Source organism: Schistocerca americana, chromosome 6, assembly GCF_021461395.2.
Source record: "Schistocerca americana isolate TAMUIC-IGC-003095 chromosome 6, iqSchAmer2.1, whole genome shotgun sequence".
In the NCBI taxonomy this organism is placed as follows: domain Eukaryota; kingdom Metazoa; phylum Arthropoda; class Insecta; order Orthoptera; family Acrididae; genus Schistocerca; species Schistocerca americana.
The window spans coordinates 83,638,652-83,654,128 of NC_060124.1; the positions used below are offsets into that span (position 1 = coordinate 83,638,652).

Consider the following 15,477-nt stretch of genomic DNA (forward strand, 5'->3'; position numbering starts at 1 on the left):
CTTATGAAAGTCCATCAATCTTGTGGACATGGGACAGTAGCTGACAATAGAAGTAGTGGAAATGGAACACCACAGCTGTATTTTAAAAGTATTTATTATTTAGATGTTTGGTTTGAACGTTAAGTTTGCATCATCTTCAGGTCCTATAATAAACCAAATAAATACTTCCAGCCATAGACTCGTGTATCATAGGAACCATACAATAACAAGGCCCTGTGGACTAATATTCATCAGGAGTGTATATTCTGAATGTGTCACTGTCACAGTCACTTCGTAGTATTAGGCCCCAAGCTTTGTAACTAGAGTTAATAGACTTTTCCACTACATAATCTGAAGTTACGTGAAACATTGAAGTTCTTGCAATTTGTTCACATTGTTAACTGATTTTCATGTGCTTGTAGTTAGTCAAAGAGGATTGTTTCAGAAGTTATATCCAGGGTGTGTCTAGGGCAAACCTAATAACTAAAAGTATTATTTCTATATTAATATTAATAAGAAACCACCACAGCAGTATTGATACCCATTTATTGATTCACGGCCAGTTTTGTTCGAAAGAACATCATCAGATTACACTGCCAACATGACTTAAGAAGTCAAGTTATCAAACGTAATGTTAAAGGCAAATTCTGAAACATGACAATCGTATAAACACTCCATCCATCACATGACAGTAGCATGGTGAACAGTGAGCATAGGCAATTTGGCATGCGATAGCACTCACTACTCTGTGCTTCTGCCAGACAATCGATGGGGTGTTTATGTGAATGTCAAGTTCCAGAATTTGCCTTTAATTTATGAGAGATAACTAAATCATAATACTGTCACAACACTGTGGGGATTTGTTATGAAGACTGTTGGCAGTGTATCTTTTGAATGAAGTCAGTCATGACATATTGAATGTATAACAATTAAGCTGTGGTGCTTTTATATTAATATTAACTAGAATCAGCTGTGGAGATCAAGATGATCAAAATCATTTCATTTTATTTTAATGTACTACAGTTTGCTTCAGAGTAAAGTGCTTCTTAACTCAACATCAGTGGTATCACAGACCTTCAAACGATGACAACTTCTTCAAAATTTAAACTTCTGGAAAGGTGAAAGATAATAATTTTTCAAAAGTAGTTCAGTATTAAGGGATTTTTCTGTGGTTGCATTGGCCAGTAACTGATATCTGAAAGGCATTATAAAATTTAAATCAGTTTTGAAAATAACATGATATTTTGTATTACCTCTTTAATGCTCTTGCCTGTTTTCTTAAGCTGTAGAATTGACACAGACGAGTAAATTGTTGAGGTACATTTGTTTACTAAATTGTTTGTAATTTCTATTGTTTATGCAATTCATAATTAAAGATGTGTTTTCTGCAGGGATCAATTTCCATGTGAAACAGTGCAAATACTCAACGATCATTGTGATGAGGTGTGGTTTTGTCGCTTCTCCCCAGATGGTCTCAAACTTGCCACTGGATCGAAAGACACTACAATTGTGATATGGGATGTCAACCCAGTGAGTACAACTCAGGACATTAGTGTGAATTTATTTCAGTTAAAATGTCTACAATTTTTTTAATAATAGACACAAAGATAGCCTGAGATATAATATGTAAAAATATGAAGGCGTTTGATGTAAACAATAAAAAGTTTATTAATAAAGATAATATTAATTGTAGCATTGTTTGTCGAATAATGAAAAATCCAGGATGGAATAATGACAAGTTTATGAAAAGGATAAATTGCCACTCACCATATAGTAGAGATGTTGAGTCACAGACAGACATAACAAAAAGACTACTAAACATATAGTCTGTCCTTGGCAGCCACAGACAGCGGTCATTTATGTGTGAGCTGCATTAAGCTTATGTATTGTCTGTGACTCAACACACTGCTATATGGTGAGTAGCAGTCTATCCTTTCCATAATATTGTCATTATAGCATTGTCTGTAATATATGACTGAAATTGTGTGTTGTGTGCAGCCTGATGATTCAACATGTCTATGGCCTGTTCTACATAATCATCATACACTTGACTTGTTCAGTATTACTGGTCTTGAAGACAGTATAGCTTTCACTCAGGATGTCACATTGTGTTCATCAGCAACTTGGTGAAATGGTGAAATCATTCAATTTATGCCATGAGGCAATGCGCCAAGGAGTTTGTAATCGGTACTAATCAAACTTCGGAGGAACATTCGCACATGTCCCCGCTCAGCATTGGCTGCGTTTAATGTTCATCGAAGCAATACTGGCCAAAATGTAGTAATTTGTTTGACTCCATGTGTGGCTTTGTGCAGAGCAAGTGTGTGTTTCTACTGACTTTGAGCTATTATGTCTCAGGCAATATTCAGTTGAAAGAAACGCAGTTTGACAAGTTCATGCGTTCTCTTAAGAATAATAATGAAAAGAATTTTATGAGCCATATCCAGCCAAAACCTTTTGGGCAGAACCTTCCAAAATGATCATGCCTGAAGAATTTCAGAGCTAGGCTTCTTACAGTTCATGTACTAAAAATATGACAAATGTGAAACTTCGCACGTAGTAACCTAACAGTACAAGGTTCTCAAATATAAAGTTTGATTTATGTTCCACTTTCCAATATTGACTAAATTAAGTGCAAAGTTGAAACCTTTGTAAAAATATAAAAAATTGGAATATTTTCAATCTGATTTTGCAAAAAACTGTGTTGTAACATGAACTAACATTGCTAGCTAATTTGAATCAAAGTTCGGCACAAAAATTGCGGCATGAAGAAAATGTAAACTTTGTCTCTTATGCCTCGTAGAGTAAACATCTGCTGAACATAAAAAAAGACAAAGAACTCAATAGCTTGGCAGCACAAGAATGTGGAATACAAATTTTCATTCATCTACCATTTTCCAACGATCTACAAATTCGTCAAGAAGTTTATTAAATCTTCAAAACCAGTTTCATTCAAAACACCATGTTTTAACCCACTGCAGATTGCAAAAATGTGTGAAACAAGCCAACAATCTTGTCTTTAGGTCAAAACAATGAGAGATACTTCTGTACACAAAACATTCTGAACCGAGCTCCTTGGTTAGTATAGCTGCATCTACATCTACAGTCTGCGAACCACCTTGGGGTGCATGGAAGAGGGTTACATCTCATTGTACCAGTTATTAGTGTTTCTTCCCGTTCAATTCACATATGGAGCATGGAAAGAATGATTGTTTGAATGCCTTGAGCTTGCAGAAATTAGTCTAATCTTATCCTCATAATCCATATTGGAGTGATATGTAGGGGGTTGTAGTACATCCCTAGAATAATCATTTAAAGATGGTTCTTGAAACTTTGTTAATATACTTTTTCAGGATAGTTTGTCTATTCTCAAATTCTTCAGATCAGTTCCTTCAGTATCGCTGTGACACTCTCTCTCAGATCAGACAAACCCATGACCATTTGTGCTGCCATTCTCTGTATACATTCAGTATCTGCCGTTAGTCCTATTTGGTACAGGTCCCAGACACTCAAGCAATATTCTAGATTGGGTAGCACAAGTGATTTGTAAGCAATCTTCTTTGTAGACTGATTGCACTCCCACAATATTCTACCAATAATCTGAAGTCTACCTATCGCCTGCTTTACACACAACTGAGCCTGTGTGACCAGTTTACTTTGGTATTTGTATCAGTGGGTCAATTCCAGCAGTGACTAATTGATATTATAGTCATGGGATACTCCTTTTTTTCGTCTTGTTAAGTGCACAGTTTTACATTTCTGAACATTTAAGGCAAGTCGCCTGTTTTTGCAGTTCTTTGAAATCTTATCAAAATCTGACTGAATACTCGTGCAGCTTTTTTCAGATAGCACTTCATTATAAATAACTGCTGGATCTGCAAAAAGTTTGATTTTGCTATTACTATGGTCTGCAAGGTCATTAATATACAACATGAACAGCAAGGGTCCCAACACCCTTCCCTGGGGCACACCTGAAGTCACTTCTACATCTGATGATCACTCTCCATCCAAGATAACATGTTGCATCCTTCCTACCAAAAATATCCTCAATTCAGTCACAAATTTCACTTGATACCCCATATGATCATACTTTTGTGATGTGGTACTGAGTGAAATGCTTTTCAGAAATCAAGAAATACTGCGTCTATGTGGCTGCCTTGATCCAAAGCTTTCAGAATGTCATGTGAGAAAAGTGCTAGTGGGTTTCACATGGTCAATGTTTCTGAAATCCATGCTAATTGGCATTGAGGAGATCATTCTGTTCAAGATACCTCATTATGTTTGAGCTCAGAATATGTTCTAAGTTTCCACAACAAATCAGTGTCAAGGATATTGGATGGTAGTTTTGTGGATCACTTCTACTACCCGTCTTGTAGCCAGGTGTGACCTGTGCCTTTTTCCAAGAACTGGATACAGTTTTTTATTCAAGGTATCTATGATAGATAATAGTTAGAGGGGGAATATAGAATCTGACAGGGAATCCATCGGGTCCTGGAGCTTTGTTCAGTTTTAACGATTTTAGCTGTTTCTTAACGCACTGACACTACCACTTACTTCAGTCATCTTTTCAGTGGTACGGGGATTAAATTGGGGCAATTCTTGATTTCTGATTGTAAAGGAAAGTTTCAAAACAGAGTTAAGCATTTCAGCTTTTGCTTTGCTACCCTCAATTTCAGTTCTTGTCTCATTTGCTAGTGACTGGATACAGACTTAGGTGCACTAACAGCCTTTATATATGCTGTATGTTGACTGCATTTTAATCTATCGACTAGACCCCAATGATTTTTACAGTGTGTTTCCTGCAGTGTTTAACTATTAATGTCCACATGTAGTGTTTGCAGTGCATTTTTCCTTGTTCAAATAGTATAGTATTAGTTTTTATACAGTAAAAGTTCTGGGCCACTAGCTTCCCACCCAATCCCTCTTACCCTACTCCACCTGCTGAATTGCAGTCCCAGCATTGTGTATACAGCTGACACAATATAGGAGACAAAGAGTTTATTCTGAAAGCTAACAAGTTTTCTTTCTCTTTTCTGCGCCTGTCTGCGACTCAGTGGTTCTGCTATTCGGCTTGTGCTCTCCTTTACTCCTAAGTTAATATATATTAATATTAGTTTTTGTGAGATTAAGACTTAAACTTACTGCTATGAACCAGTTGTAGGTGTGTTCAGATATCGCCTATACTGTGTGATAATTGTGCTTGTGCCATCACCATACATTACAAGTTTTCAACATTCATTTAAAGTCATTTTTAGTCATTCATGTAGGTTGAAAACAAGAGTAGTCCAGTACTAATCCTTGTGGAACCCCATTCTGATATTCGTTTCATATGCCTTTGACACAGTCTACCAATGTGACCCTCTGCTTTCTTGTAAACTTGGTCCAAATGTTCGATTTCTCTGTAGTCCGATATCAGTATTGTTTTGTTATAACAATGATTTTATTTTGCCATATGTATGCAGACAATAAAAAAAAAATCAGCCAATAATAAAATCAAACAATGGAAAATCCAGGATGGAATGTAACAATATTATGAGAAGGAAAGTTGCTACTCACCATAGCAGAGATGCTGAGTTGCAGATAGGCGCACCAAAAAGGCTGTCACAATTATAGCTGTCAGCTGCTAAGGCCTTCATTAATGATAGACAGACATACACAAGTGTGTGCACACATGACCCCCCCCCCTCCCAAACACACACACACACACACACACACACACACACACACACACACACACACACACTACTGCAGTCTCAGGCAACTTAAACCACACTGCGACTGCGAGCAGCAGCACCAATGTGTGATGGGATGGCGACTAGGTGGGGGTTAGGACGACCTTGGGGTGGGGAGGGGAAGGAATAGTATAGTGGGGGTGGGAGACAGTGAAGTGTTGCAGGCAGGTTAGACTGAGGGCTGGTGAGGGGAAGGGGGGGGGGGGGAGTAGTGGAAAAGGAGAGAAATAAAAAGACTGGGTGTAGTGGTGGAATGATGGCTGTGTAGTGTTGGAATGCGAACAGGTAAGGGGCTGGATGGGTGAGGACAGTGACTAACAAAGGTTGAGGCCAGGAGGGTTTTGCAGGGAAAGTTCCCACCTGTGCAGTTCGGAAACGCTGGTGTTGGTGGGAAGGATCCATATGGCACAGGCTGTGAAGCGGTCATTGAAATAAAGGATAACATGTTTGGCAGTGTGTTCAGCAACAGGATGGTCCATTTGTTTTTTGGCCATAGTTTGTCGGTGGTCATTCATGCGGACAGACGGCTTGTTGGTTGTCATGCCTACATAGAATGCAGCACAGTGGTTACATCCTAGCTTGTAGCCTACATGACTGGTTTCACAGGTAGCCCTGCCTTTGATGGGGTAGGTGATGTTAGTAACTGGACTGGAGTAGGTGGTGGTGGGTGGATGTGTGGGACAGGTCTTGTATCTAGGTCTATTACAGGGGTATGAGTCATGAGGTAAGGGATTGGGAGCAGGGGTTGTGTAAAGGTGGACGAGTATATTGTGTAGGTTCGGTGATTGGTGGAATACCACTGTGGGAGGGGTGGGAGGGATAGTGGCCAGACATTTCTCGTTTCAGGGCAAGACGAGAGGTAATTGAAACCCTTGCGAAGAATGTAATTCAGTTGCTCCAGTCCTGGGTGGTACTGAGTTACAGCGGGAATGTTCCTCTGTGGCCGGACGGTGGAACTTAGGGAGGTGGTGGGAAACTGGAAAGATGAGTCATGGGAGATTCGTTTTTGTACAAGGTTAGGAGGATAATTACCATCAGTGAAGGGTTCAGTGAGACCCTCGGTATATTTCGAGAGGGACTGCTCGTCACTGCAGATGTGATGACCACGGGTGGCTAGTCTGTATGGAAGGGACTACTTTGTATGGAACAGGTGGCAGCTGTCAAAGTGGAGATACTGCTAGTGGTTAGTAGGTTTGATATGGACGGATCTTCCTCCTCCTCCTCCTCCCCCCCCCCTCCCCTCCATCTAACCTGCAGCACTGTCCGCCACCCCTACTATACTATCCCTCCCCCTCCCTGCCCCAGCCCCCTCTCACCACCACTCAGTCCCCACTGCCATCATGCACTGGTGCTGCTGCTTGCAGTGTGGTTTCAGTTGCCTGAGACTGCAGTCATGTGTGTGAGTCATGCTTGTGTGTGCGCATGTGTGGGTGTGTGCGTATATCTGTCTATTGTTGGTGAAGGCCTTAATGGTTGAAAGCTATAATTGTGAGAGTCTTTTTTTGTTGAGCCTATCTGCGACTCAGCATCCCCACTATGTGGTGAGTGGCAACTTTCCTTCTCATAATATAGCCAATAATAAAAGCAAGATACAAAATCATCAGCTGATCGTCATCGGACGAGGGATCACGTATACAGTTTTGCATATATGGCTGTGCATTAATTGCCTAAAACTAGCCAGTAAAATTAAGTTTTATGGAAACAATATATGAGAAGAATGATGACTGTTTCAAATTTCTAATAAATAAAACGTAATTGCTGATATTTGTTTTATGGGCGTAAGGCCGTAGTCAAAGACATAATTTTCTCTCCAGTGTTTCATTTTCCAGTGCTGGAGACATCATCAGAGGCTTTAATACAAGCAACTGTTGATTTTTGATGTTGTCAGATCTCTGCCTAAGATTGCAGAGTCGCACTAACTTATGATATGGAGCTTGTAATGGGGGAAGATTTGGTACTATTCATTTGATTTAGTACTAAGGCCCACAACTTGTCTAATTTCAATCGATTTTCTTTTCTTTTAAAGTTGTTTTTGTGGTTGACACCATCACAGCATTTATCAAAGATACAAAAAATACTAACGGATGTTGTAACTGAATGTTACTATCAGTTCAGCCCAGAAATCCATGGAAGCAGAAAAGTTATTACATACTGTTGGTCTGTAAAAGGTGGCACTATGCGTGCTTGTAATAACTATCGGGGGAGATCAAAAAGTTGCCATTCGGAGGCGTTACAATCCAGAATTGGTATGCCAACTGGATAAAATTGCTTTGAGCGTAGGGACAATGATCCCACTGACACCAGGTTGAAGATAGCTGTTGGGTAAAACACTGTGTTCTGCTGTGTGAAAGGGACTGAAGGCATGACAATCTCATGGGGTGAAATGAGGACTACAGGACAGGTGCTAGAGTGTTTCCCAATTTAGATGGCGTAACTTCTGCCTTACAACATGTGCAATATGGGAATGTGCATTATCATGAAGCAGCAGCACCCCTTCTTGCACCATTCCACGACAATGGTTTTTGACAGACAAGTTTCACCGTACACATTCGTCATTTGCTGATGTTTATCTTTCAGCAGCCAAGAGAGGAATAATGGTATATTGGTCCTCTTTGATGCATTTGGTAGTAACATCACCATAATTAACATTTCTGCATTTACTACATGTGAGTCAGAAAACTGTGAATGCCACACTTATCCCTTGCCTTCAATTTGGTGCTTATATACCTGCATCAGTCACACTACGTTGCTTAATGCTGTAGCAATGCCCTCAAACAGAAACATTTTGATGGCCCCATATACATATGCATTTGCTCAGCAGGACAGGACTAGAAGAGAGATGTGACAACACAATACGAAATAACCAGTAACATTGTTAACAATGCTTGTGTTCAATTTACTTAACTTCTGGTAACAGTTTGATGTGTGTCACTAGAGATCCTATACCTAATCCTATGAAATTCTAAATAACTGTGCTCTCTCTTGTCAGTCTGTGATTTAGTTGCTGTGACTGAATGTATTATGCAAACCCTCATAGTTAACTGTCGTGTTGCTCAATAAATAGCGACTGCTACATCAGAACTGTATTCTTCTGAAGAGAACTGCCAGAACTCATGTTCTGTGTAACTGTAGGAATTGTAGCAACTGCTGGAGCCACAGGAACTGCGTGTCAGTGGCAAAAAGATTTCCATCTTCACCAGTACTAAGCAGAAGCGAAGTAGTCCAGGATTGACAGTGCTGTCTCTAGCATTGGGCAACACTGTGTGCAGATGTATTTGGTATCCTATTGCTTGTTAAATAGCGACTGCTAAGTCAAAACTGTATTCTTCTGAACAGAACTTGTGGACTGTATAGCTGCAGGAACTGTAGGGACTGCCAGAGCTGCAGGAACTAAGTGATCATCGGCGGCCCATCATCTGATGTGCCTGTTGGCAGAAGGATCTCCATCTGCACCAGTAGTAGGCTGAACCAAAGTAGTCCATGGTGGGCAGTGCTCTCTCTGGTTATGGGCAACACTATCGGTGATGAATTCAGTGTGCCAGTGGATGTTGGGTGTCAGCAGGAAACTGTCCCATTAACAAGTGCCATCTGGAGATGGCTGCTCTGAACTGAGAAGGCAATTAGTGTGTGGTTGTGATTGTGTACTTCTGAGCCATGTCCACAGCACAGACAATTTTTATTGTTCATTTGTGAAATCTTATATGGTTTTCTGTGTGAAGAATCCTTCAGGAGAGGCAGTTAACAAATTTCGCTGAGTTACATGTGTCAGTACTCCACCATAAACTACTTCCTCAAAGGACTTTTGAAAATATTGGAAGAATTGAAATGGATCTATAATTAGACATTGTTTCCATATCTCCAGTTTTATTGATGGGTGCTACAACAGTCTGTTTAAGCCTGTTAGGAATTACATGGCGGATCATAGATTAATTACAAAGATAGCTTACAGGTAGTCCTATTAGACCAACACAAGGTGTTAATAGTAGACTACGAACACCATCATAGTCACCAGAATTATTACTACCTTGTATTTTGTATTCTCCTGAGTTGCTTATATTTTCAGGCTATTTTCTATGGGTAGTAGGCACATGTAAATTCAATGCTTATTTATTTGGTTATTTACTAGTGGGTGCAGTGTTTGGTGTTACTGTCAGGAAGTGATCATTGAATTTGGTAGTCAGTGGTTTGATGTCACCATTTCTGCCAGAGTTACTTTCTGGGGCATCAGTTTCATTTGGATCACTATTTGTTCCATGTATAATAGTGTTCCAAGTTTGCTGTACTTGTTGTGATAGAGTTTCAGCAATGGACTACAGCTTGGCCTCTGCAATAGAGGCCTTTCTTACTGCTGCAGGTACTTCATTGCCAGCAGTTAGCCATCTCTTATCCTTGCTCTTCTTCAGTGTTACCCAATTGTTTTAATTTTTAAAAAAGGAAAAAAAAACAAGAATGAAAGTGATGTAGGAATATATTTAAGAAAGAGTTAAATTCCACTTCTCCATACTACGATTTATAAATTCTTCCCAACATTCTTCCCATAACTTCTATCTATACTCCGTGATCAAGTAATTATTTATTAGTTTGTGATACGTGAGTTTTTCATATGATCTGAAAATAATGGGCAATAATGGGCTAGCATATTTTAGTATGTCTGTGTCTGTAACTGGGTGGTCAGTGTAAATGTCCTCCAAGCGGAGGTCCCAGGTTTGATTCGTGGTACTGCTGGGGATATTTCCTTGGTTGGAGGACTGGAGCCGGGTGCACTCAGCCTCATGAGGCCATCTGAGGAGCTGTATGATTGAGAGGTCTAAACATCGACAGTGGCTGACCCCATGCCCCTCCACACCAAATTCGGATGATGCTGTACAGTGGAGCGTGTCACAGCAGCAGGTTTAAGTGCTCATTTTTCCCGCATGCCGTTTGAGAGTGGAACGGTAGAGAGACAGCATGAAGGTGGTTCATTGAACCCTCTGCCAGGCACTTGATTGTGAATAGCAGAGTAATCACGTAGATGTAGATGTACATCACATGGTCTTTGAGGCCTGAGAAGGGCCTGATCACTGTGTTTTGTTTTTTAGTTTTGTTTTATTATTAATATTCGTTCTTCATGGTCAGGTAAACTATCAACTATTGGTTTGTGAAATTTAAAATTTTCCTGGTGAATTAAATGTTTGAAGAGATTTTGGGATTGCAGTCAGTTGTCGTAAACGTCACTCAATGATATTTTGACTGGCAGGTGTCCAGACAAAATATCGTGGAGTGGAGTTTACGATGACTGACTGCAATCCCGAAATCTTGTCAAACTATTATTTTTACATCTGAACCACTGAAGGTTATTGGGCCTGAAGGCAATTTGTCAGTGGCTTTTGCACTGTGTCCTTCAGTTGTCATAGTGAATGGTTCTCTAGTTAAGGCTGCATAACCTTATTAAAACTTAATAAACGCAAACATGGTTCATAGTACGTTGTAATGTGATGTTTATTTAATTTTATTTTCAACTATTTGTCTTTCTCAAGCACCTGTAAAACGAACATGGAAAAGCACTAAAAGGTGTGCATGCATCACCATGTATAAATAACACTTTACATACCTCACATTAAGAAAAAACATTGCTGTAAAAATTCTTTACTTACATTTGTAACATCTGTATCTCATGTCATTTTCAAATCACTCCTAATTACAAGTAAAAAGTAGCCACATTCTGTAATTTTAGAAAAGGATCCACACTACAGTGAGACCTTTCAAGATCGTATTCTGAACTTTGCTCTATGTACAACAATGTGGTAACTGACAGCAGCTGGTAATTTGCTATCACAGATATATATTAATCAAAAAACTAGACTCTCGGTAGCACATGTCATAGGCATGTTTCATATATTGCTGGCGTGCCAGACTCAGTTCATGTCATGTATAAAAACAGTCAGCGACCAAACAATACATTAAGTGTATACAAATGGCATAAAACATTGTATACAGGTGTATACTACATTATTATAAACGTAATATTAACAAGAATATGTATGAGGTATGTACACAATTCAATAAATAATTGAAATAGAATACTCCGCAAATTGCTGGCTTGCCAGGTATAATGACTGCCTTCTATTGTAAGTCATCAGGGTCTGAAAGCTATTTCTAGACACACAGAGGCCAGACTTGCTATCTGTACAGAAAGATAACCCACAGGACTTTTTTTAAAATTTTAAGTAACTAACAATATACAATTATTTAATTGGATAGATAAAAAATCTACTTGCCAAGTGGCAGCAGAACACACAGAGAAAATACTGTTGTGATTGGCAAGCTTTTGGAGCCAGTGGCTGTTCAGGCAGAAGGGTTGAAGGAGAAAGAAGAAGCGTGAAGGAAAAGGACTGGAGAGGTCTAGGAAAAGGGGCAGATTTTGGGAAGTCACCAAGAACTGTGGGTCAGGGGATACTTACCGTATGGGATGAGAAGGAAAGACTTATTGTTGGGGAGTGCATCGGACCAGATTTGAAAACCTGAGAGCTTAAAGGTGGAAGACAGCGTAATATGCAAGACAGAGATTACTACTAAAACATTGTGCATAAGAGTGAAAAGCTAAGTGATTGTACTTAGCAGAGGTGGGAGGGGGGCAGTGAACAATAGATGGGAAAGTCAGTGAAAGATGTAGAAAACTAAACCAGAGTGACGCAAAGAGGAGTTACAGTGAAGAAAAGCTGAAATGTATTCCAGTTCCTCCATCTCAACTTTTCTTCACTGTAACTACTCTCTGCTTCACTCCGTTTTAGTTTTCTACAACTTTCATTGTCTTTCCCGTCTATTTTTCACTGCCGCCGCCCCCCCCCCCCCCCCCCCCCCCACATCTGTTAACTACAATGCACTTAGCTTTTAACTCTCGTGCACAATGTTTTAGTAGTAATCTCTGTCTTGCATATTACCCTATCTTCTGCCTTTAAGCTTTCAGGTTTTCAAATCTCATCCGATGCATCCCCCAACAATCAGTCTTTCCTTCGCATTCCATATGGTGGTACGTCTCTCCTGACCAACAATTCTGGGTGACTTTCCCAAAGTCTACCCCTTTTCCTAGACCTCTCCAGTCCTTTTCCTTCACCCTTCTTCCTTCCCCTTCAACCCTTCTGCCTGAAGGAGGAGCCACTGGCTCTGAAAACTTGCCAATCACAACAGTCTTTTATGCATGTGTACTGCCATCACTTGGTGAGTCGATTTTTTTTATCTATTCAGTTAAATAATTTTATCAATAATTAAACAATATACAATGTGTGAAAGTGTGGCAACCAAATGTCACCTGCATTATAAAATGTATCAACCAGTATTTGGAACATAAAGTACTTCATGACTTACAGTGTTTGATAGTATCATAAAATACATTAAAAAACTACATTAAAAAACCTTATAACAATGAAAACAATCAGTTTTTGACAAAATTAATTAATTAGGTAGATAAAAAATATACTCAGCAAGTGGTGTCAGAACACACACATTAAAGAAGGTTGTAGTTAGGCAAGCTTTTGGAGCCAGTGGGTCCTGCTTCAGGTTATGCCCTGAGTTATCAGTCTTCAAATCACAGTCTGGCTCTACAGCTTCACTTCTGCCAGCACCTGTCTCATAGTTTCCAAACTTGATAGAATTTTACTTGCATATTTTGCCCAACTAGGACTCTTGGAAGAAAGGATGTCACTAAGAAGTTCTGAGACAGTTCACACTTTGCTGCATAATAAGAGATTCTACCTTGAATAACCCCTAGGTTGCGCCTGAGCCATTTTCCATTGGATTCTTTCCTCCAAGAAAACTAGTTAAGAGGGATATGCAGTTCGCCCTTCCCACATGAGATAGTGAAAGCTTTGGATTAAAGCAATCAGGTAGATGCAGTATTTCTTGATTTCTGAAAAGCATTTGACTCAGTACCACACCTACACTTGTTGTCAAAAGTATGATCGTATGGGGTATCAAGTGAAATTTGTGTCTGGACTGAGGATTTTTTGGTAGGGAGGATGCAACGTGTTATCTTGGATGGAGAGTTATCATCAGATGTAGAAGTAACTTAAGGTGTGCCCCAGGGAAGTGGGTTGGGACCTTTGCTGTTCATGTTGTATATTAATGACCTTGCAGACCATATTAGTAGTAAAATCAGATTTTTTTGTAGATGATGCAGTTATCTGTACTGAAGTACTATCTGAAAAAAGCTGCATAAATATTCAGTCAGATTTTGATAAGATTTCAAAGTGGCGCAGACGCTGGCAACTTGCTTTAAATGTTCAGAACTGTAAAATTGTCCACTTCACAATATTTCTCGAGTGTGTGGGACCCATACCACACAGGGCTAACAAGGGATATTGAACGTATACAGAGAAGGAGAGGAGTTTGGAAAGTAAGAGAAAGATAATAACTGAAATGGAGCTGTGAGTGTGGGTCGGGAATTGCCTGTACAGCTCAGTCAATAAAAACACTGTCCTCAAAAGAGATACTCTAGGTTTGACTCTTGAACCAGAACACAGTTTTAATATGCTAAAAAGATTCAAGCTAATTTACTCTGTAGACCAAGTGAAACTGTTAGAATCTTGTTAGAGCCTTTTTATCTCATGAACTAATGAATTTGATGAATTTCTGGAACCTATGAAAAAATCTGTGCCACAAATAGCAATTTTTGTGTCTAACAGGAAACACTGACATGCACACATCGCAAGACGCTTGAGGGTCATTCTTATGGAGTTGCCTACATTGCATGGAGTCCGGATAGCACACACTTGGTGGCCTGTGGACCTGAAGACTGCCCAGAGCTGTGGATCTGGAACATCGAATCAGACGAGTTACGTGTGAAGGTTTCGCATTCGCCTGAGGACTCCCTTACCTCCTGCTCATGGCATCGTGATGGCAAAAAATTTGTCACGGGTGGCATCCGTGGGCAGTTTTATCAGTGTGTGAGTACATTTGTAAGTCTCGATAACTGTTTTTAAGACTGTAGTGATTTGATAGGAAGTAGCTTGTAGTTGTACAAATATATTGGTAACATGGCAGTAATTTATAATTATATAAAAAAAGAATATTGAATTCCAAACATTGTTAAATTTATTAATGATAGAGAGGCTGCCCAGAGTCCAGAAACACACAAAAATAGATCAAAAGTACTCATAATTTTCAGACAATAGGTCTCATCTTATGGAAGCTAAAAGAAGTTGGTTTGTGAAGGTTAGTGTGCTTTTTGGGGTACATGGTGACAGATTACTTAAAATTCAAACCATTTAGCAAGGTAAGGGGCGGGGGAAGGGGGGGAGGAGACAGTCAAAGATGAAGGCAAAGGCAACGGAAAGGGTAGGAGGTTAAAGACAGTTCTACTGTCTTCAGTTCAGAGATGACCTGAGGGATGGGTAGAGTGAGCAGTAAAGATAGAATTGAAGAGGAAGAGAAAATTACAGGTAAAAGGAGTAATGTTATTGACAAATAAATAATTAATGGAATGAAAGGGAAAGGAAAAGGTTGAGAAGAGAATGAGTATAAAGCAAGAGAAGTAAAACCAGAAAAAGTAACAAGAAGAAAAAAGGAAGGGTTCCGGTGGAAGGAGAATAAAAAGTAAGTAAATAAATAAAATAAGATTATATTCCAACAAGTACAGGAAAAAGAGTACAGTTTATACTTTCAGAGGTTAAAACTAGAAGGTTGGTGGGATGAGAGGATATATTGGAGAGCAACTCTTATCTCTGCAGTTCAGGGAAACTGGCACTGATGACAGGAGTGCAAGTGGTCTGTGTGATCAACCAACAGAGCA

The 15,477-nt window shown here is 39.5% G+C and overlaps 1 protein-coding gene across 2 annotated transcripts in view; it reads left to right on the forward strand.

The window, feature by feature from the left end:
- Window positions 1-15,477, forward strand: part of LOC124619801 (WD repeat-containing protein 26) — a 140,087-nt gene that overhangs the window by 61,648 nt on the left and 62,962 nt on the right. For both annotated transcript variants that reach the window (XM_047146393.1, XM_047146394.1), the window contains 2 exons: window positions 1,371-1,509; window positions 14,372-14,632. In XM_047146393.1, coding sequence (XP_047002349.1) covers window positions 1,371-1,509; window positions 14,372-14,632 — 400 coding nt within the window. The remainder of the gene's footprint in view (window positions 1-1,370; window positions 1,510-14,371; window positions 14,633-15,477) is intronic.